Here is a 23,848-nt window from a genome sequence, read left to right on the forward strand (position 1 = left end):
TCTTTGTTCCTTGGTTGTCCTTTGTCGTCTCTGTTTATTCCTCTTTTATCTTCCAAACTTCTAATCAATCAGGGCCTAGGGCTCAATTCTCTGAGTTCTTCTATTTTCTTTCTTGACTCTTGGCAATTTCACCTGTTTTTTGTTTTTTTTTTTAATTTACTTATTTGACAGAGAGATAGAGCCAAAGAGCACAAGTGGAGGGAATGGCAGAGAGAGAGGGAGAGGGAGAAGCAGGCTCCCCACTGAGCGGGGAGCCCGTTGCAGGGCTCGATCCCAGTACCCTGGGATCATGACCTGCGCCGAAGGCAGACGCTTAACCATCTGAAGCACCCAGGTGCCCCGATTTCACCCAGTCTTATATACAAGGCACATTTCCAAATTTTATCTCCACCCAAGACCTCTGCCTACTCAACCTCAACGCCTGAATGTGTAATAAGCACCTCACACTTATTGTGTCCCAAACTGAACTCTTAAAATCTTCTCCCCCATAGCTGTTCCTCCTAGTGTTCCCCATTTCAGTTGATGGTGACTCCATTTTTCAAGCTGCTCAGACCAAAACCTTAGGGCATTCTTAACTCTTTTTTTTTTCATCCACAACTCTTCTTTGTGTTACACCTCATATCCAATTTGTCAGCAAATCATATTATGCCCACTGTCAAACTATATGTAGAATCCAATCATTTTTCATTGCCCTTATCCAAGCTACTAGCATCTCTAGCTTAGATTAATGCAACAGCCTCTTAAATGGTTTCTCTGCTTCTGCCCTTGCCCCTGTACCCCTGCAGTCCCCCATTCTATTCCAACATAGCAGTTAGAATCATCATTTTGAGACTGAAGGGAGACCATGTCATTTCTCTGCCCTAAACTTTCCACTGGGTTTCCACTGCACTCAGAATAAAAGCTCTTTCAGTAGTCTACCAGGCTCTACATGATCTAACACTCTCCCCCCCATCCCCACACCCAGCCAACTTCTCTGTGACCGCATCTCCTACTATTCCCCCTCACTTATTCTGCTCTAACTGGCCTCTCCTTTTTGGCACATTCCTAGCTCATTCCCTCACTTCGTTTACATCTATTCAAATGCCTTCTCAATAAGGTCTTAGCTGACTATACTTTTTGAAACTTCACTTCTCCCATACTCCCTAATCTCCCTTCTCTGCCTTTTTTTCCCCATAGCATTTACTACTGCTTAACAGCCTATTGATTTAACTTATTTTGGTTGTCTGACTTTCCCCTTATAAAGCTCCACAAGGGCAATCAACTTTTGACTGTTTTGTTCACTACTGTACAGTCAATACCTGGAATAATACCTGGCAAAGTAATATACAAATGTTTGTTGAATTAATTAAAAGACCCAAGAGGGGGCCCAGAAATACATTGAAAGACACATATAATCTATTAAGATAAAAAAGGGGGATGATAAAGTAGGTACAGTACGATTCTCATTTCAATTATATAGATGTAGATATCATATTTAAAAAGTTCCATAAGATTATGCATCAGGTATAACTGTGGCTATTTCTGGGTAATGTTGCCTTTTTAATACAAAACAAAACAAAACAAAAAACCCTAATATTTTTAAATAACCAAAAAACTCAATTCTCAAAATGTGAGTAGCAATCAGTGGTCAGAAAACTATGGTCTCATGGACGCCTGGGTGGCTCAGTCGGTTAAGCGTCTGCCTTCGGCTCAGGTCATGATCCCAGGGTCCTGGGATTGAATCCCACATTGGGCTCCTTGCTCAGCAGGGAGCCTGCTTCTCCCTCTGCCTGCCGGTCCCCCTGCTTGTGCTCACTCTCCATCTCTCTGTCTCTGACAAATAAATAAATTAAAATCAAGAAAGAAAGAAAGAAAGAAAGAGAGAGAGAGAAAGAGAGAGAGAGAGAAAGAAAGAAAGAAAAGAAAGAGGGGAGGGGAGGGGAGGGAGGAAGGGAGGAAGGGAGGAAGGGAGGAAGGGAGGAAAGAAAGAAGGAAAGAAAGGAAAGAAAGAGAGAAGAGAGAGAGAGAGAGAGAAAGAGAGAAGAGAGAGAGAAAGAGAAAGAAAGAAAGAAGAAAGAAAGAAAGAAAGAAAGAAAGAAGAAAGAAAGAAAGAAAGAAAGAGAAAGAAAAAAAGAGAAAGAAAGAAGAAAGAAAGAAAGAAAGAAAGAAAGAAAGAAAAGAAAGAAAGAAAAGAAAGAAAGAAAGAAAGAAAGAAAGAAAGAAAGAAAGAAAGAAAGAAAGAAAGAAAGAAGAAAGAAAGAAAGAAAGAAAGAAAGAAAGAAAGAAGAAAGAAAGAAAGAAAGAAAGAAAAAAGAAAGAAAGAAAGAAACTATGGTCTCAGAATCTCCTTCAGGGGAACGTATTTTTAAGGAAGCAAACCTTAGTAGTAATCTGCCCTACAAAGTGACTCAGAGACAGCTGATCAAAACACCAGGCTAAATATAACAATAAAAAACAAATGTTAAAGGAGTACAACACATTAAAATAAAGACAGGTCTTAATATAATAAGTGCAAGTAATGGGTAGTAACCTCTATGAAGTCTGAAAAAGTGTTAGTCTAACAGAGACAAGGAAAAAGAACTGACAAATATAAATATTCTGCCATCCTAAAAAAAATTCTTTAAGGTGAAATGTGAATAATTCCTTAGACTTGTCAAAATCCAAGTGATATTTCTCCTGAAGACTATGCAATCTTTTTGTTTATTCTATACACACCAAGAAACCATCTGATTGCTTTTGATTTCTTGTTATCTGGGAAATTCAAAGACAGCATTTTGCTAACAAGCAGAAATGAGTTTTCCAGTCCCTGAAATAGAATACCCCTAGCTGCAAATTAATAAATTAGTCTTCTGGCACAGGTCAGATTCATTGAAGGTTAGATAAGATGAGCTAGTCTATTCAGGACCCTATTTACAGCTGGATAAACTATCATTTGAAAGCTGCAGATTAGAGGACATACTTTAGACACTCTCACAAGTATTTGCAGAATGAATGAACAGGGGAGCCTGGGTGGCTCAGTCATTAAGCGTCTGCCTTTGGCTCAGGTCTTGATCCCAGGGAAGTCTTGCATCAGGCTCCCTGCTTAGCAGGAAGCTTGCTTCTCCTCTCCACTCCCCGCTGTGTTCCCTCTCTCGTGTGTGTTCCCTCTCTCATGTTCCCTCTCTCGTTGTGTCTCTCTGTGTCAAATAAATAAATAAAATCCTTAAAAAAAAAAAAGAATGAACAATGTGAGACTTACCCATCTTTACATTTGCAAAGAGGTTTCACTCATGTCATTGAAAAAGCCAAAGAAAATAGAATCTCATTTCAGGGTAACTCCCTAAATTGGTGTAAGGAATACATTAATAATCCCACAAAGGCTAATTAATCTCTGACATCTGATTTTTTAAATGACAAAGCACTCTGTCTATATAGTAGAATCAGTGGAATGAATAGGAGTAGCCTGCGATGTAGCCCACAGAAACCACCAGCTGAAAACCTGATGAGCAGAATAAAACGTTATACTCCCTCTCAAATCAACGGGAAAAACCATCATTAGGAAGAAGCCACGCTAAAATCTAATCAAAAAGAAATCTATAAAATATGAAATTGTAATGTACTTTCAAAACACTGGGTGAGGGGATGCCTGGGTGGCTCAGTCGGTTAAGTGTCGGCGTTCGGCTCAGGTCACGATCCTAGGATCCTGGGATGGAATCCTGTATCAGGCTCCTTGCTCAGCGGGGAGCCTACTTCTCCCTCTGCCTGCCACTGCACCTGCTTGTGTTCCCACTCACTCTCTCACAAATAAATAAAATCTTAAAAAAACAAAACAAAACAAAACACGGGGTGACGTATAATGACAACTACGTAAAGAAACAATCATTGTAGAAGAAACAGGGTAGACCTGCTAAGCAGGCAGAATATGACCCATAAAAGTATGACCAAAAAAGATATGTTGTGTTCCATTTACATGAAGGAAAAGAAAAAAAGAACGTGAACTAAAAACTTGCAGGTACTACTTCCTGACATATTGGTATTTGTGCTTTGGAGCTTGTTTGGAGATTCTAGCAGGGGACCACAGCTACTCATATACCCTTGACGGAAGCAGGGTCTTCCTCTATCGGGGAAGGTCCTCCTCTTCTAGCGCACAGCTTGGGAGGGAGGCACATGGAGCAGTGAGGGAGGAAGGGGAAATCAGCCTAGCCCACCAGATCTGCTGAAATCAACCCTGGAGATCAAGGGGGTGACAGATGTCGCAGCCAGATCGCCCTCACAGCCACTATGTGTACTTTGGAAGGAAAGTTTCTGAGAAAGTTAGGGAAATGCTTAATTCTTTTTTTCTTTAATTGGGAAGATAATATGATACTATTAGATTTGCTTACTTTTTAAACATACATAATCCTGCCAAATACAAATATCATCACTTGTATAATATCCTGGCTCCAATATTTAACTGGCTTTATAATTTCAGGCAATTTACCTAACCACTCTGTGCCTCAGTTTCTACTGTAAAATGGAGATTCACAGTAACTTCTCCATAGGGTTACAGTGAAGATTAAATAAATTACTATCTGTAATGCACTCAGACTAGGGCCTGGCACAAACTCTTAGCTATAATTACCACTAACGCATATATTCCATATACCTCTTAGAAACATAATTACAATTATCCATTCATTCAACAGAAATATATTTAGTATCCACTATAAAACAGACATTATTCTAGAAGCTGGGAATAGAGATGAATACAACACCACCCCAGACCATTAACCCCAGAAGTCACTTTAAAGGTTGTAAGAGATTTGGTCCCTCAAAAGATGCCAGACCCAGACAGAATTATAGGTAATTTCTACCTTTAGGGAACAGGTAATTCCTATGTTATTTAAACTATTCCTAAGCATAAAAAAAACAAAGATTTTCCAGTTCATTTTATCAAACTAACATAATCCTGATACCAAAATGTGATAAAGTAAACACAAAACAATTACCAGCCCCCTTATGAACAGATGCAAAAACATTCTTTTAAACTTTTCTCCTTTCAGAAGCAACAGTTACATAAATGAAGTCCTGGATTAAGTAAAAAAAAAAAAAAAAAGGTGGGCTCTAGTCAACTTTCATTATTTTTCTGCGTATGAACATGACAAAGGGTTAGGATATCCTCCTCCCATCCTACACAGGGCCAAGCAGAATGCAATTTTAAAAGTTTGTCCTTGCTGAACTCCAAAAAAACAAACAAAAAACTCCCCACAAGAAAACAAAAAGACAAAAAAACCGAGCCTTTTTTTTTTTTTTAAGATTTTATTTATTTATTTCAGAGAGAGAGACAGCGAGAGAGGGAACATAAGCAGGGGGAGTGGGGGAGGGAGAAGCAGGCTTCCCGCGGAGCAGGGAGCCCGATGTGGGGCTCGATCCCAGGACCCTGGGATCAAGACCTGAGCCGAAGGTAGACGCTTAACGACTGAGCCACCCAGGCGCCCTCCAGCCTCTTGACAGTAAACCTGCAGAATGCTTCATCACCCCAAAAAAGCTGTAGATTTCAGCACATGCAACAACAAATATACAGGGCTAGTTTCTGCACTCCTCTTTTTTAAAGAGTTTATTTTACAATTATACCACACAGCATTTTAAACACTGACATATAACTCCCTAATAAGTAAGCAAAGATAAAAGTATTTATCTTACTAGAAACGAGAAACCATCGCTTACAGACTTCAGACATTGCTGCACTTCAACTTTCATAACATTCATGAAATAATCTTCAATTAGTTTTAACAAAGAATACTTTTTAAAATTTGATATTTGTATGTATTGTGAAATGATCACAATAAATCTAGTTCACATCCATCACCATAATTAGAATTTCTTTTTCTTGTGTTAAGAACTTTTAAGATCTACTCTCTTAGCAATTTCCAAATATAAAATACAGTATTATTAACTATAGCCACTTTGCTGTATCCCCAACTTTTTATTTATAACTGGAAGTTTGTACCTTTTGACCCCCACCCCCTTCACCCATTTTGCTCACCTCCCATGCCCCACTCCCTTTCCCCACCCCGCCCTGGCAACCATAAATCTGTTCTCTGTATTTATAAACTTGGTTTTGGGATTTGGGGGTTTTTTTAGATCCCACATGTGAGATCATATATTTGTCTTTTTCTGACTGACTTATTTCACTTACCATAATGTCTGCAAGGTCCAGCCACACTGTTACAAATGGCAAGATTTCATTCTTTTTTATGGCTGAATAATATTCTATTATATATCTATACCATGTTTTCTTTATCCATTTATCTACTGATAGACATTCAGGTTGTTTCTACATCTTAGCTATTGTAAATAATGCTGCAATAAACATGGGGGGATGTGCATGTATCTTTTCAAATTAGTGTTTTCATTTTTATCGGATTGATATCCAGAAGTGGACCTGGTGGATCATATGGTAGTTCTATTTTTCTTGAGGAATCTCCACACTGTCTTCCATACTGGCTGCACCAATTTACATTCCCACCAACAGTGCACAACGGTTCATTCCCTTTTCTCCACATCCTCACCAACAATGGCTATTTTTTGTTTTTGATAACGGCCATTCTAACAGGTTTGAGGTGATATCTCGCTGTGATTTTGATTTGCATTTCCCTGACGATTACTGATGTTGAACATCTTTTCATGTACCTGTTGGCCATCTATATATGTCTTTTTTGGAAAAATGTCTATTCAGATTCCCCTGCCCATTTAGTCAAATTATTTGGAGTTTTTTGATGTTCAGCTGTGTAAGTTCTTTACGTACTTTGATATTAACCCCTTAGAAGATAATGTTGCTTCATTTTTAATGTATTTACATATATAGTTACTTTCTCCTAATGGCAAATGTTTTTGCATCTACATATTTAGTCAATAATGTTTACACAAGTAATAACATGAAACTTCTTTTCACAGTATGTCTAAATAAGGTAAAAAACGGGTAGGTTTATTTAATGAAAACTTTAAATGATAGGGATGCCTGAATGGTGCAGTCAGTTAAGCGTCGGACTCTTGGTTTAGGCTTGGGTGGTGAACTAAGGGTGGTGAGATCAAGCCCCACCTTGGGCTCAACATGCAGCAGAGTCTGCTTGGGTTTCTCTCCCACTCCCTCTTGCCCCCCCCCAACCCCCGTACACACCCTCTGTCTCTAAAATAAAATATTTTAAAAACCTTTAAATTATAATAATAATGATAGAAAGGGGAAAAATCAGCAAGAGTTAAATGACTTTCTCCCTCTGCCTCTCACCCCGCTCTCGTAATCTCTTTCATTCTCTCTCAAATAAAATCTTAAAAAAAAAAAAAAGCTAAATGACTAAAATATATAAAATGCTGATTCAGAGCCAAAAATCACTAAGTTCATGACACTCACCGCCCACAAAAAAAAGGTGTGTGTGGGAGGGTGCACGTGGTTAACATATCTTACAAGATCAGATCAAAATCTTCAGAAGACTGCTAAAACATTATTTAATGTAAAATAAATATTAATCCTGTGCTACAATTAATCTGAAGTAACGTGTTACTTTTTCTATTAGCTAAAATAGCTAATAAAATATCTAATTAGCAGACACTAGCTGTCTGACCCCAAATCCATTCTCAACACCATTCTCCCTTGCCACCTCCTACTACAAAGGATTCAAAAGCTAAATCCATGCTCTCCCAGCTTTCTTTACAGTTGGGGATGGGAAACATGTAACAAAGTGCCCAATGAGTGGAATTTTCTTGGTAAGGAATATAGAGGTGGGAGTGGGGCAATGGAAAAGATTTTCCTTTCCTTAAAAAAGGGGGGGGGAGGGGAACAAATAAGCTGATGCTATCCCTTTTCCCTTTCTTCTTTCCTGAGGCTCTAAGGCAGTAAGCATGAGAGAAAGACCAAGAGAGCCACAGAGATTCAACCCTAACATGGTTAAGATATAGAAATATCCTACTGCCACCCAGCTATAGACATCTTGTTATGTGTAAGAAAAAAAATTCTTAAGCCATCATTAAGTCAGGGTATATGTTACTCAGGTAATACAATTGTCTGTAAAGGACACATGAGAAAAGGAGGCTTGTATCTTTCTCCCACTCTGCTATTAGTTAAAAGGACAATGTAGGGGCGCCTGGGTGGCTCAGTTGGTTAAGCGACTGCCTTCAGCTCAGGTCATGATCCTGGAGTCCCGGGATCGAGTCCCGCATCGGGCTCCCTGCTCAGCAGGGAGTCTGCTTCTCCCTCTGACCCTCTCCCCTCTCGTGCTCTCTATCTCTCATTCTCTCTCTCTCAAATAAATAAATAAAATCTTTAAAAAAAAAAAAAAAAAAGGACAATGTAGTAACAGAGTAGACCACAATTTCCAATGGAATAAATAAGCAAAGCAACCAAGGAGGACTGAATCAAGCTAATGTGTCCACACTGATATTTTATTAATCTGGCAAGGAATTTCTGAGCAAAAGATACTAAAATTTGATCCCTGCCTACTTTAGCTGTTCATGGCCCAGCTCCAGGGCTGTGAGAAGAGTGTATGTAGCCTAGTGCCTGAAAAATTCTAGGCATTTGATTAAATGTTAGTTACCTTCTCGTCTCAGATTGCAGACAAAATACAAGGCTTCCAAAGGGCATTCATACTGTGTTTTTTAAGCATTCATACAGTAGACAGAACAAATTAGAATAATTCTCCCCATTCCTATTAGCAACTAAAAAAATCTTCTTGAAAGAATTTTATTTCCTTTACAAGACTCCTAGCAGAAACTGTGTTTGTCCGGTAGGCCAGAAATTGTCAGCTAATAATCAGAGAAACACAAGCTGATCACTTTACTCTGACACCCCAACTCTCTTATTAATTTAAGGGCTATGAACAAGGGTTACTGCCTAAAATGCTTAGATCCAATTACTCTGGTCAAATTGGGATTATGAGCATCAAAATGAATAATGATTAAAATAAAATCCATGAGTCCATGCTAAAATAAATAAGTGGACTGATAAGATAGGGCAAGGAGAAGAAAAAAGAAGATTGGTATCTGTAGAAAGAATCATAGAAATAGAAAAATCATTATTTTACAGCCATTATAGTAATAATTCAGGCAAGAATCATCACGTAAAAAACTACTAGGGAACCAGATGTTCATTCAATATCCAAGTATCACCACAGATTATTTATTAATTACAGAGGAGAAAGTGTACCTTTATAAGAAAAGTTTGGCAGACAAGGCTTTAACCAAATGGTCAAACAACACTACCCATGATGGGGAAAGCTGACAATGTGCCCCTCTGCTGCGATAACTCTGAGAAGGATACATCATTTATTTAGTACTTTTGCCCAGATACTTAATCAGAATGAAGAAACAATCAGACAAATTCAAATTAGCGGACATCTTTAAAAAAACACACACACACAAAACCCTGACTTGACTTAAAACTAAGGAAGGTCATGTGTGGGTTTTCCCTGATAGCATGAACTAAACGCCCAGCTACCAGCTAGCACTACCACCAGACATGTACACAAATAAGCCTACAGATGATTTCAGCCCTCAGGCTTTATGTGTTCTAGCTGCGATTCTAGACATCACACAGCACAGAGAAACTATCTCCTACCCTATCTGAATTCCTCAAAGAACTGTTGAGTGATAATACATAATTATTACTGTTTCAAGTCACCAAGTTTTAGGATAATTTGTTATGCAACAACAGATAACTAATATACACTCTAATAAGGCAGAATCTCAATTTTCCTCAGTAGTGCCCACCTCACAGTAGGTACTTCATAGTACCTACTATGGCATAGTATACTTCATGAATGCTAGCCACTAGTAGTAATATAACTTCAACTGGTATAGTTAGAACTATGGTAGGGGAGTGCATGAGGTGCTTTGGGAGAGCACAAAGAAGGGCCTCTGACACAGTCCTGAGGTCACAGGAGGCTTCCTAAATTCAACAAAGGATTAATTGGGTTAAGAAAGCAGTAGAGGTATTTCTGCCAAAGGAAACAGATTAAGTAAAGGTAAACAAGCTAGAAACACCATGGTGTATGTAGAGAATGGTAAGTTTTATATTGGTGGAATAAAAGGAGGAAGTGACAGGAAACAAGGTTGCAGAGTTCAGAAACATAGAGGCCCTTGTATATGAAGTTATGGACCCTATGACAATGGATCTTATAGAGAGAAGTGACAGAGATTTGAAAATTTAGGTAAGTAATCCTGTCAGGGTCCTGGGATTGAGCCCCACCCCCGCATCGGGCTCCCTGCTCAGCGGGGAGCCTACTTCTCCCTCTCCCTGCCACTCCCCCTGTTTGCACTCTCTCTCTCTCCCTGTCAAATAAATAAAATCTTTAAAAAAAAAAAAAAAAAATTACCAGTGCTTAAATCTCACCCAGAATACTTGAACCGAAATCCTTGGGGACAGGGACCAGGTATCAGGATTTTTAAAAATACCTCAGTGACACTAATGTAGAGCCAGAGTTGAAAACCATGCTGCTACAGTGTGGGGGAGGGTGGGGGAGCAGCAAAGGGGAAAAAGGAAGCAGGGAGATGAAAATGGATGAAACTAAATCTCAGAGGAAATAGGTAAAGAATGAGTCAGAAACATGGGCTGATGGAGTTACTTTGAAAACAAAGGCGGGATACCTCATCTTAGGAGACTGGAAGGAGAAATAAATATTAATGTAGAAAAATTTGACCCAGGGTTTTTGGGAGTTCATGTCTGAGGCCCCAATTTTCAAAATGAAGAATACAATCAGCTGCTGAGAATCAGCTACCAGACAAGAAATTTGGAGTGAAATTTGGCGGAAGTTCAAAATTATTTCCTGAGGGGAATGCAAATTAAAAGACTAATCAAAAGCATTGACAGTCTAATGGAGATTAAATACACTTTGCCAGCTGCAGGGGCACCAATGGGCACATTAATGATTTTCCTCCAGCAGTATTCAGCCATTCCCTCAGGGGAGGAACAAGGTAAAAGCAGACCACAGCACTGATCCAAAATTGGCAGTTTAGTGGGTAGCAGAAAATAAGTGCACAAGGGGTAAAACTGTAGATGAGCTGTAGCTGAGGAGTTCAACAGTGGGGTCCATACCACGTAGAGAAAGGAAACTACATGCGGTTTAACCGGCACAGATTTGCCTCTCAGCACCATACGTTATTACAAAGGTCTAAGATTTTTTGGCTTTTGTCCTTGACAATCCCATTAAATCAGATTTCCTATATCTTATTATTGTCCTAAGAAGAAATGTCTACAACTAACTTTGAAATTCATAAGATATAATATGAACTAATGGACAAATAAGTGGATAGATATGTGATAAAGCAAGTATAGTAAGCTATTAATAGTAAAATCTAGAAGATGTATATATGTAAGGGAGTGTAGGCTCTAAAACAGCACTGTCCAATAGCACTTTCTGAGATAACGGAAATGTTCTATAATCTGTGCTGTAAAATATGGTAACTACCAGCAATCTGTAGCTACTGAACCCTTGAAATGTGGCTACTGTGACTGAAGAATTTTGAGTTTTATTAACTTTTAATTAATTTAAATCGATATAACCCCATGTGGCTAGTGGCTGCCATGCAGCACTAGATTCATACATCCCTGGATTCAAGTAAATCCTGGATCTACCACTGATCCAGGTTATTTTATTTCTCTGAGTCTTATTTTATTCTTATATAAAATAAGAATAGCAATAGCACCTATTAATTCATATGGATTAAATAAGCAGATAAAGCATGAAGTACCATCCTAAGCATATGGCAAACACTTTTAAAAATTCATGTTTATTATTCCTACAAAATGGGCTCTATGAGATCAAAGGTCAGCATCTGTTTTGCTCACCACTGTATCCCCAATATCTAATAGAAGTGTTCCAGCATAAAAGACATTCAATAAACATTTGTTGCATGAATGTTTTTACAGTCACAAGACTATATTTCTATTAAATTTCATATTAAGTCCATTGCTCCAATCTCTTGAGGTCTTTTTGAATCCTAATGTTGTCCAATATACTGGATATCCCTTTCAGTATTTTCTGATAAACAAATGTATCACCTATATATTAATCTAAGACATTAATAAAATTAACCAGAGACCTATATCATTAGTTTTAGCATCCTTTAGTTTATCATCATTTGTTAACTGGTAGCAGTTGAGAAGAAACATTCAGTTTAACTTCACCTTCATTCTGTTTATATCTCCATCTTGTCCATAAAGGTAAGAAGTATAAGAACCTTATAAAGATTAGATTATGCCAATACATCCTTCATTGCAACTACCCTTAAAGAGAACTTAAAGAAAAAACTCACCCTTCAATAGCTGGGGATCTATCAGGACGAGTACTTCCTCGTGATCTGTACCTTCGAGTCATTGGCAGCCGTGGAGGACGACTTGGTCCCCAGAAGTCAGTGTGAGTTTGGTGACCCCTCTCATTGGCTCTATTATCTTGGTCCAGTGGATTGCTACTTAGAAATGGTCTAAAATCTGGGAAAAACATCGTGTGGTCCAAATGCTCCCAGAGCTAGTAAAAACCAGAAATAAACAACACGTTACTGGTTTCAAGATCAGAGGAAAGAGGAAATGGTAAGAATAAATACTGAAAAAGGAGGAAAAAAGATTTTTTTGGAATAGTTTTTAACAGTTCGAAATTCAGCAGTTCCAAACTATAGACTATAGAAGTGTATATTTCCCTAATTTCATAGAGGAGAAAAGAAATGTCTTTCAAGTGCATATATGGTGTGTGTGTGTGTGTGTGTGTGTGTACGGGGGGCACTTACGTACTGAGAAACTTAAATTTCCCTCATACAGAAACAAGCCAACAGCTGGACCCTTTCCTTAATAATGACCTCATATCCACATGCCTCTGGCCAGTTTCCCCTTCTGAAGTAAAAATGTGAGCCAGACATGACCATGGACTTCTGTTCTAAGCACAATCATTTAGATCATCATATTCTTGTGCTTTGTCACAAATAACATCCACATTTCTACTATATAATAACCTAAGATTTAAATAAAATGGATGTAGTTACACATTTTTTACAGATCATTACTACAAAGTGGAGACAGAGGACTACAAAATACTTCTATTATCTAGAAACTGCATCAGAAAGGGACATTGTCAAAGCTGTGCCAAAGCAGTGCAGGAATGTTTGATAAGACTATTCTGTTGTACATATTTTATCACTCAAAGGGTGTTGTTGGGGGTGTGGGGACAGGAGTAGGGGGGATGTGTGTTTGGAATTATTCAACAAAGAGTGAATGGAAAAAAACAAACCACAACTGAAATAATTTAAATTTTATTTATCTGTACACCAGATATTTTAGAGTTCCAGAGAATACTACCTATTTCACTCTATCCAACCAAGCACATAACTCTGGTTACATCCTGGTCTTTTCATTTTGTTTCAAAGTTTTAAGTCTAACAGAAAAACTCATTATTTAATGTATATATAATAAGAAGGACACAAAACTGCTCAGCACATGACCTTAGGTCTTAAAATCCTCACAGCCCTCCTGCTCCAGACTGATCATTTCTTCCAGAGACCCCATACTAACAACAAGCCTCCTCTAGAAACATTCAGAGAACGGATTAGCAGCCCAGCCGCATGTTAAAGCTCATCTGATTTCAGACCCCACTCTAATCTCAACCTAACATCCAATAACTTGTCAAATCGATTCTTGAAATTAAGGAGTTTGTTTACATTTGTCAAAAATGTTATTTTTGCCATTTTTTCCGGTTTACATTTTGCTTCTTGATTTTCAAAGATGGTTCCTCCTCCTTTAAAAAATACACAATAAATGTATTACAAAAATGTGAACGCAGAATATAAAATATGAAGTGCAATACAGTCTCCATTCATTCAGCCATGACCAATCCCTACCCCTAATTCCTACTCAGAGGTTAATTTGGTGTGTAGAATTCCAATCTTTAAATATCTTTGTGTTAACACACACACACACACACACACACACACACACACACACACTCTCTCTCTCTCTCTCTCTCTCTCTCTCTCTCTCTCTCCCTCTCTAAGTCAACAAATGAAACGTTTAGCATGTACTCTGTCCCAATCACTTTCTGGGAACTATTTAAGATATGGCAGTGAATAAGATGTTATAAAAAAAAAAAAAAAGAACCTCTGCCCCAATGGATTTCATTTTTAAGTGGGAAGAGATACTATCCCTCCCCACAAATGGAAGGTGAAAGAAACTGTAGATAGGAGACAGGGATAAAAAACATAGAGGAAAAAGAGGCTTGCACTGACTCAGAACAAAGTCCCATCATTATTTTCAAGAGCACCATAATGGATGTTTTATATTTTATGTAGTCTTTAACATTGCTATTATGGTATCTAGTATCTGATACATGTAAAATATAATGAGGTATAAGAAAATAAAATATATACCCATGTAACCATCACTAAAGCCACTGAAACCCTCTGTGTGTCCCTCCCTGCCCTGACCTCCAGTAACCACAACCCATAATTTTTTGTTTATTATCCCCTTGCTTTTCTTTACAGTTTTACTAGAAATGTATATATCCCTAATAAAATGTGACTTATGAATTATAAAAGTGCCTTATGAAAGCACTTGCTTTTTTGGCTGCACATGTTGGTGCATTCATTTTCACACACATTTTATACCACACTTTTAAAAATCTTTTCTCCTCAATAAACATCTAGATTGTTTCCAGGTTTTTGCTATTACAAACAGCCAGTGTGAACATTCATATATGTGTCATCTGCTGCAGAGATAGAAAAGTCTCTCCATTTAGCAGTTTGTACAACTTTATATGTTCCATATATCTTCAATTTTACTAGGTAATCCCAAATTGTTTTGCACAGTAACTATCAACTCACACATCCACCAAGAGTTTCCAATGTACCAAATCCTGGCAAGCACTAGATATCACAGGGCTTTTGTTTTTGTTTTTAGTTTTTACCAATCTGCTAGACAGAAAATATATCTCATTGTAAGGTTTGCTTTTTTTTTTGTTTCTGGTCTATAAGAATAAATAGGAGAGTTTATTTAAAATGCATATTCTTTGGCCCTAGTCCAAAAAGTAAATTCAATAGGTCTACAGTGAGTCTGAAAGACTCCCTTTAGCCTTTCTTGTATGGAAGGTCTATTAGCAGTGAAATCCCTCAAATGTTGTTTATCTGGGAATGTCTTAATTTCTCCTTCATTCTTGAAAGATACTTTTGCGAGAGTTTGGTTTTTTTCTAATTAAGGGATTTTATTTATTTGAGAGAAAGAGTGAACAAGCAGGGGGAGGGAGAGGGCGGAGGGAGAGGGCAGAGGGAGAGGGAGAATCAGACTCCCCACTGAGCAGAGAGCACTCCAAGGGGCTGGATCTTGGGACCCTGAGATCAGGACCTGAGCCTAACGAAGGCAGACGCTTAACCAACTGAGCCACCCAGGTGCCCCACTTTTGCCAGATTTTGAATTCTTGGTTGGCAGTTTTTTCTTTCAGCACTTTAAAATGTCATCACTGCCTTCTAGCCCTCAATATTAACTCAACCTTGAATTCTTTTTTTTAAAATTTCATTTATTTAAGAGAGAGAGCACAAGCAGAGGGAGCGGCAGGCAGAGGGAGAGGGAGAAGCAGGCTCCCCGCTGATCAGGGAGCCCAATGCACGGCTTGATCCCAGGACCCTGCGATCATGACCTGAGCTGAAGGCAGATGGCTTAACCCACTGAGCCACCCAGGCACCGCGCCCCCAACCTTGAATTCTTAGGATGAACACAAGCTAGCTTATAATACATTGCTGCATTCTATTTCTGGGGTTTTCTGCATCTATGTTCATGACAGAATTGGCCTCTAATTTTCCTTTTGTGTACTATCCTTGTCTGATTTTGCTATCAAGTTATCTTAGCCCCATAAAATATATTAGGAAGCATTCTTTTTCATATGGACATCCTGTAGCATAGAAATAGAATTACTGGGTATGAGCATTTTAAATTTTGTTAGAGAATACCAAGCTACCCTCCAAAGGTCTATACCAATTTATACTCCCGCCAGAGTACAAGAGCTTACATTCTCCCATACTCTTGCCAACACTGTTTTTTAATAACTTTTAAAAACTTCTGATGTCCAATTGGATGAACAAAAAATAATATGCACACTAAAAACATTAATAAGATTTCTCTAAATACTAGTGAAATAAAGCACCTTTTCATTTTAACTGCCATTTTTACTTATCATCAGACTTATTTCCCTTTCTAGGGACAGTCCCACCTCTGGTAAAGATCGCTGGTTTCTAGTATGAAAAGTGGTCTACAACACAAAGTTTTGCTTGTCCCCCAATTCCAACGTAAATGCAACATTTAAATATCCAAAACTGTACTTGCCTTTAATAAGTGAAAAAGTATTATCCCCTCCACGTTTTCCATCATCCAACTCACTTACATAAACTATAGGAAATGTACAATTCCCTTACTATATGAATAAAGTTCCAGAAAGTTTGCTCACAGAAAAGAACTCTCAAAGCAATCATGATAATTAACATAAAAACTAAGTATCTGAGAATTTTGACTAGAAGAAAAATCAAGTACCAAACCAAGATTCTAATATCAATAATCTGCACTGATAATTATACAACTTGTTATCACATCTAATACATGTAAAAATTCTGAAGGAATTCAAGATTAGAAGCAGCTGCAACATCAACATGAAGCATTTTGCTACTTGTTTGGAAACTGAAAATTAGCATAAACAAATAATAACAATCAATGTATCTGTCCCAAATAGTGCACGTTGGCCACAGAACACAAGATAAAAAGCACACTACACAAATTTATACCAAATCAACACTAAGGATAAGAACAGCTTCAGGTCATTTGCTTCTGAGTAGACTTAAACAAGCATAAGAGAAAAAAAAATAACTCTTCCATAAAACTGCAGGTTCGGGACATGGCTTATGTATAAGTAAAACCAAAGACCACTATTACAAAGTTTTGGTGAAACATCCAAAAGATTCACAGAGACCGTTTATTTGACAAGTTTTGCTTGAAAAACTGAAATGCTACTCTGAATGGAGGTAAAAAGACAATGCTTCTGAAAATACCTGTGCTGAAATTTACAATATAAAAAACAGGATGGACAATACTTTCCATTTAGCAGAATTTGCCATTAGCTAACCATGATCACATCAGCATCTCTTAAAATATTATTGTCTGTTCCTCAAAAGTTAAACAGTTACCATAGCACCCAGCAACTTCACATCTAGTTATATATCTAAGAAAACATACGTTCACACAAAAATTTATACACAAATATTCCTTATTCATAACAGCTAAATAGTGTAAACAACCAAATGCCCACCAACGGATGAGTGAATAAAGTGTAGTACTCTATACATACAACTGAAATACTATGTAGCCATAAAAAAAAAATAAAGTACTGATACATGCTACAACATGGATGAACCATGAAAACAACATGGTAAGTGAAAGAAATCAGTCACAGGAAGTCCGATGCAGGACTCGATCCCAGGACTCTAGGATCATGACCTGAGCCGAAGGCAGTTGCTTAACCAACTGAGCCACCCAGGCATCTGCTTCTCCCTCTGACCCTCCCCCCTCTCATGCTCTCTCTCCATCTCATTCTCTCTCTCAAATAAATAAAATCTTTTAAAAAAAAGAAAAAGAAAAAGAAATCAGTCACAAAGGTCACATAATGTATGATTTATATAAAATGTCCCAAATAGGCAAATCCAGAGAAAACAGATTGGTGGTTACCTACGGCTGAGGGAACTGGGAAGAAAAAAGGAGTGACTACTAATGGATACAGGGTTATTTTTGGGGGTGAAAAAAGTTTTAGAATTAGTGGGGATGGTTATACACTGTGAATATACTAAAACCACTGAATTGCACACTTTAAAGGTTAAATTACAAGGTGTGTGAATTATATCTTTTAAATTAAAACACTATAGTCTCAGGTGGCTCAGTCGGTTAAGCATCTGCCTTCGGCTCAGGTCAGGGGTCCTGGGATCGAGCCCCGCATTGGGCTTTCTGGGCTCTCTACTCAGCAGGGAGTCTGCTTCTCCCTCTATGCTTTCCCTCTCTCTCTCAATAAATAAATAAAATCTTAAGAAAAAACAAACTACAGTCTCACAGAGATAAATCAATTGAGAGTACAATTTTGAAAAAGTTCACAAGCAACTTTATGAAAACATTAAATCAAGATAAAAGAACACACCCATCAGCTCCAAATGTTTTCTAGTGCCCCTAGGTAATCCCTTCCTGCTGCCCCTAAGCAACCACTGATCTTCCTGTGGTTTGCATTTTCTAGAATTTTATATTTTCTAGAATTTCATGTAAAAACGATCATATTGTATGTACTCTGGCTTCCTTCACTCGATTATTTTGACATTCATCCATATTTTACCAATGGTTTATGCTGAGTAGTATTCCATAATATAAAACTATACCACAATTCGTCTACCCACCTACTTGTTGATGGGTTGATTTTGGTTACTTCTAATTTTTAGCTATTAGAAATAAAGTTGCTATGAACATGTGTATACATATTTATATATGCAGATTCATCTTTTTTTATTAAAAAAACAGTATGTTTTCTTAAGTGGTTGTACCATTTTTTTTTTTAAAGAAGGAATTTTTTTTTTTTTTTAAGATTTTATTTATTTATTTGACACACAGAGAGAGCGAGAGAGAGCGAGAGAGAGAGAGAGAGAGGGAGAGAGCACGAGCAGGGGGAGCGGCAGGCAGAGGGAGAAGCAGGCTTCCTGCATGAGGAGGGAGCCCGACGTGGGGCTCGATCCCAGGACCCCGGGACCATGGCCTGAGCTGAAGGCAGCGGTTTAACCAACTGAGCCACCTAGGCGCCCCAGTGGTTGTACCATTTTTACATTCAATTTCAGTTGTTTCACAGCCTCACCAGCAGTTCATATGGTCAGTCTTTCAAATTTTAGCCATTCAGATAGTTGTATAGTGGTATTTCATTGTGGTTTTAACTTGCATTTCCCTAATGATTAATGATGTTGAGCATTTCTTTTTTTTGATGTTGAGCATTATTTTTTGCATGCTTATTTGCCATCTGTGTATTTTTTTGATGAAGCAAATTGTTTAAATCTTTCGTCATTTTCGAAAAATGGGTTCTTTTCTTATTATTCCATTTTAAGAGTTCTCTACGTAGTCTGGATACAAGTCCTTTATGAGATAAATGATCTGAAAACATTTTCCACTAGACTGTGGCTTGTCCCTTTATTCTTATGAAGACGAGTAAAAATTTTTAATTTTGATGACATCCAATTTATCAATTTTTCCTTTTATGAGTCACACTTTTGGTGTCATATCTAAGAAATCTTTGCCTAACCCAAGGTTATAAAGATTTTCTCCCGTGTTTTCTTCTTCAAGGTATAAAAAGTTTTACATTTAGGTCTACTATCCATCTTGAAGTAATTTTTATATATGGTTTAAAGCATGTATCTAAGCTCATATTGTTGGTACTGTGAATATCCAAATGTTTCAGCACATTTAAAAGGCCATCCTTTTTCTCCTGGACTGCCTCTGTACCTTTGTCAAAATCAGTTGTCAATAGTGTGTGTGTGTTTCTGGACTCTGGGTATTCTGTTCTTTTGATCCATCTTTTTGGCAATACCACAGTCTTGATTACTGTAGCTTTATAATAAGCTCTGAAATCAGGTATTATTAGTCCTCCAACTTTTTTCTTCTTTTTCTGAGAAGTTTTAGCTATTCTACACACCTTGCATTTCCATGTGAATTTTAAAATCTGCTTGTCAATTTCTAAGTTGACTGGGATCTTTATGGGAATTACACTGAATTATAAATGACATCCCAACAATATTAAGTTGATCCTGAGTGGGACACAGTTCTCCATTTATTTAGGTGTTCTTCAACTTCTCTAAGTAACGTTTTGTAGTTCTCCATGTTCAGATCTTACACATCTTTTCTGAAAAAGTATTTCATATTTGTATACTATTGTAAATTATGGGTTTTTTTAAGATTTTATTTATTTGAGAGAGAGAATGAGAGAGAGAGAGTGTACATGAGAGGGGGGAGGGTCAGAGGGAGAAGCAGACTCCCTGCTGAGCAGGGAGCCCGATGTGGGACTCGATCCCAGGACTCCAGGATCATGACCTGAGCCGAAGGCAGTCGCTTAACCAACTGAACCACCAGGCGCCCTGTAAATTATTTTTTAAATTCGATTTCCAACTGTTGCTAATATGTAAATATATAATTGATTTTTGTATGTTTTTCTCCTGTAACTTTGCTAAATTCACTAGTTCTAATAGCTTTCTTATAGATTCCATCAGGTTTTCAACGTAAAAGATCATGCCCACCATGAAGAGTTTTCGTCTTCCTTTCCAATCTGCATACCACTTACATCTGTCTGTCTCTACCTATCTTACCTTATTGCACTGGCTAGAACCTCCAAAACAACGCTGAACACAAGTGATGAGAAAAGACATCCTGGTCTTGTTCCTGATCTTAGCTAGAAAACAATGTGTTTCACCACTATGATGTGAGTTGTAGGATTTTAGTAGATGTACTTTGTCAGATAAAGGCTGTTCCCATCTATTTTAGTTTGCTCAGAGTTTTTATGTGTCTGATGATGTCAGATGGTTAAGTGTCTGCCTTCAGCTCAGGTTATGATCCCAGGGTCCTGGGATCGAGCCCCACGTCGGGCTCCTGGCTCGGCGGGGAGCCTGCTTCTCCCTCTCCCTCTGCCTCTCTCCCTGCTCATGATCTCTCTATCTCTGTGTCTCAAATGAATAAATAAAATCTTAAAAAAAAAAATTGATGTTAGGGATGTGAGGGTGATCTGGCTGTGACATCTGTCACCCCATTGATCGCCAGGGTTGATTTGGCTGATCTGGCTGGCTAGGCAGGGATCCCCTTTCTCCCTCACCACTCCATGTGCATCCCTCCTGAAGCTGCACGCTCAGTTGAAGAGGACGACCTTCCCCGATAGAGAAGGACCGTTCTTCGGTCAAGGGTTTATGAGTAGCTGCACTCCCCTGCTAGAACCCCCAAAAACTGATGTTAGGGGCCCCTGGGTGGCTCACGTCAGTTAAGCGTCTGGTTCTTGATTTTGTCTCAGGTCATGATCTCAGGGTCGTGAGCTCGAGCCCCAGGCTGGACTCTGTGCTGGGCATGGAGCCTGCTTAAGATTCTCTCCCTCTCCCTCTGCACCCCCAGACAAGCATGTGCGTGCTCTCTCTCTCTCTAAGAAAAAACTCATGTTAGATTTTGTCAAATGCTTTATCTGCATCCACTGAGATGACTACGGTTTTTACTTTGTAGTGTACTATGGTGAGTTACATTGTTTGATGTTGAACTAACATTCAAATTATGAACTGATCTTCCACTGCTGAAATAAATCCCATTTGAGCATGATATCAAACCATTCTCATATACTGTTGGGTTCTATTTGCTAAAATTTTGTTTAGGATTTTCACATCTACGTTCATAGGGGATACCAGTCTACAGTTTTCTGTTCTTGCAATATCTCTAAAAAACATTTTTTAAGTTTATTTATTTATTTAAGTAATCTCTACACTCAACGTGGGGCTCGAACTCACAACCCCTAGATCAAGAGTCACATGCTCTTCCGACTGAGCCAGCCAGGTTCCCCGCTAGAATTTTATTTTCGAAAAATGTTTGAACACAATTGCTTAACAAGTCCACCAACATAACTAAACCAGGTTTTGGCCAATAAATAAATTTCTAAAAAATTACACGATTTTTATTATTTTTATTTTATAATTTTATAATTTTATATAATTTTATTTTTATTATGTAATTTTTATTTTAATATTTATAATTTTATTTATTTTTATTATTTTTATGTAAGTTTTCACAAAGTATACCATTTTGGAAGATAATTATATGGTTACTATATGGTTATAATGGCTGTAGAAGCATTCTACCTTTAATCTGCCATTGGTAGCAGAGTTAAATGGCATTAGATTAGCAGCTCCAACCACCTCTATCTTATTTTGAGCTGTGTGTGAACTCTAAAGGAGGGTAACTCTTGATCCTTGGTTTTTAGATACCGGAGACCTAAACTATATCTTCATCCTAAGAAAGGCAGTAGCATTTATTGGCAAACAGGCAAAGAAGTGCAGGGGTCCCATTTACCATAGAAACAAAGCTTCTACTTAGAGGTAAATGGAAAGTTGAATAAAATTATTGCTAAGAGGACAATTTAAAAGACCTATACTTTAAAAGGTCGTCTCCAGGAAAGAGATTTGTTCAATAAGTTAAGGAAAAATTAGAATAATTTTTTAAGAAGAATAATAAACTTTAGAATGATTTCGAGGAGCAGAGAGAATAACTGAAAGAAAAGTAAAAAAAAAAAAACATGTTCATCCTCCAATCAACTCAGGGTGCTTGGAATATAAGACTTAAAAGTAAATGGAGGGACACCTGGGTGGCTCAGCGGGGTTAAGTATCTGCCTTTGGCTCAGGTCATGACCCTAGGGTCCTGGGATCAAGTCCTGCACCGCTTCTCCCTCTGCCTGCCACTCCCCCTATTTGTGTACACTCTCGCTCATGCTCTCTCTCTGACAAATAAAATCTTTTTAAAAAATAAAAATAAAACCTTATTAAAAAAATAATAATAAAAGTAAGTGGAATTGCAGAGGTTTATAATATACTGCCTAGGCAAGAAAAGGGCCCTCAAAAAGAAATCTCAAGACTACAGTTGCAACCATGGCAAATTCCTAAATTTTACCAAAATATAGAGGTCAAATGCCACTCACAAAGAAAAAATGTGACGTACACCCCGATTCCCCCAGTAATATAAACACTGCGCCATTAACAATCTCTTGAAAGGCACCTTTGCCCAAATGAGTTTAAATTTACAGGCCATGGACTGTGGGTAACTGCACTCACTGAAGAGAAACCAGCAAGGCTGACACCAAGAATATTTTGGTTTACCCTTTTTCCTTCAGTTACCAATAAGTTCGTGGTCTTTGCTAATTTGTGGTTATTGGTGTGAACTTCGTATGCACTCAATTATGGAAACAGAGTTATTTTTTCAACAACTGCGAAAAGCTCAAGAGTTTTCCTTGACATTTCCAAACTGACTGGATGTGAAGCAGGTGCCATGAAATGAGCTCTTTTAAGCCTTCACGCTAAAAAATGAGACACACGAAAGATTTGGTTGAATTTTTCAATCCAGGTTGCAACTGCTCAAAGAAGCCAAACTCTACCTGGCATCTGAGTGCAAGCCCTCTGGCTGACACTGAGAAGAAGAGTAAACAGGTAAAGGATGGTTAACCTGGGTAAGGACGGTTTAAAATCTTTAACTTCTTTTTATTAGATTGAATCATTTAAAATTGCCATTTTGGGGGGATGCCTGCGTGGCTCAGGTGGTTGAGTGTCAGACTCTTGATTTAGGCTCAGGTCATGATCTCAGGGTTGTGAGATCAAGCCCCACGTCAGGCTCTGTGCTCAGTGGGGATCTGCTGGAGATTCTCTCCCTCAGCCCATCTGTGCTCACTTGTGCAGGTGCACTCTCTCTAAAATAAATAAATCTCTTTAAAAACACGTAATAAAATTGCCATTTTTGTAGGTCAAAAACAGAGTATCAACAATTTTGTTTAGTTTAATGTAATTTACTTTATATTGTTCTTTACTATTTCAGAGCCTTCTCCACAGGTCCCAGGAGCACACACAAAAGAACAGAGTTGGTACTGGAGACAGTCCTTCATGAAGGTAAAGGCAAAACTGCTCTTACGTATTACTGATCTCCCCCAGCTGCGACAGTCACTACTGCCACACCCCTGCTAATTTCAGGCTTAAATTACTAAACCCAAAGTGAAAAGGGAAGAATCAGATCTCTCATTTCCATCTCTGACCTCTTCATTCATTCCTCATTACTCTTCTCTACCACAGGAGTGATGTATCTGATTGGTGAGTGGC

General features: G+C 38.1%; 1 protein-coding gene across 1 annotated transcript in view; it reads right to left on the reverse strand.

Moving 5' to 3' along the window:
* Nucleotides 1-23,848, reverse strand: part of RNF115 (ring finger protein 115) — a 65,065-nt gene that overhangs the window by 15,190 nt on the left and 26,027 nt on the right. The window contains 1 exon segment of the mRNA XM_027609446.2: nt 12,244-12,455. Coding sequence (XP_027465247.1) covers nt 12,244-12,455 — 212 coding nt within the window.

Source organism: Zalophus californianus, chromosome 4 (assembly GCF_009762305.2).
Source record: "Zalophus californianus isolate mZalCal1 chromosome 4, mZalCal1.pri.v2, whole genome shotgun sequence".
Taxonomy (NCBI): Eukaryota; Metazoa; Chordata; class Mammalia; order Carnivora; family Otariidae; genus Zalophus; species Zalophus californianus.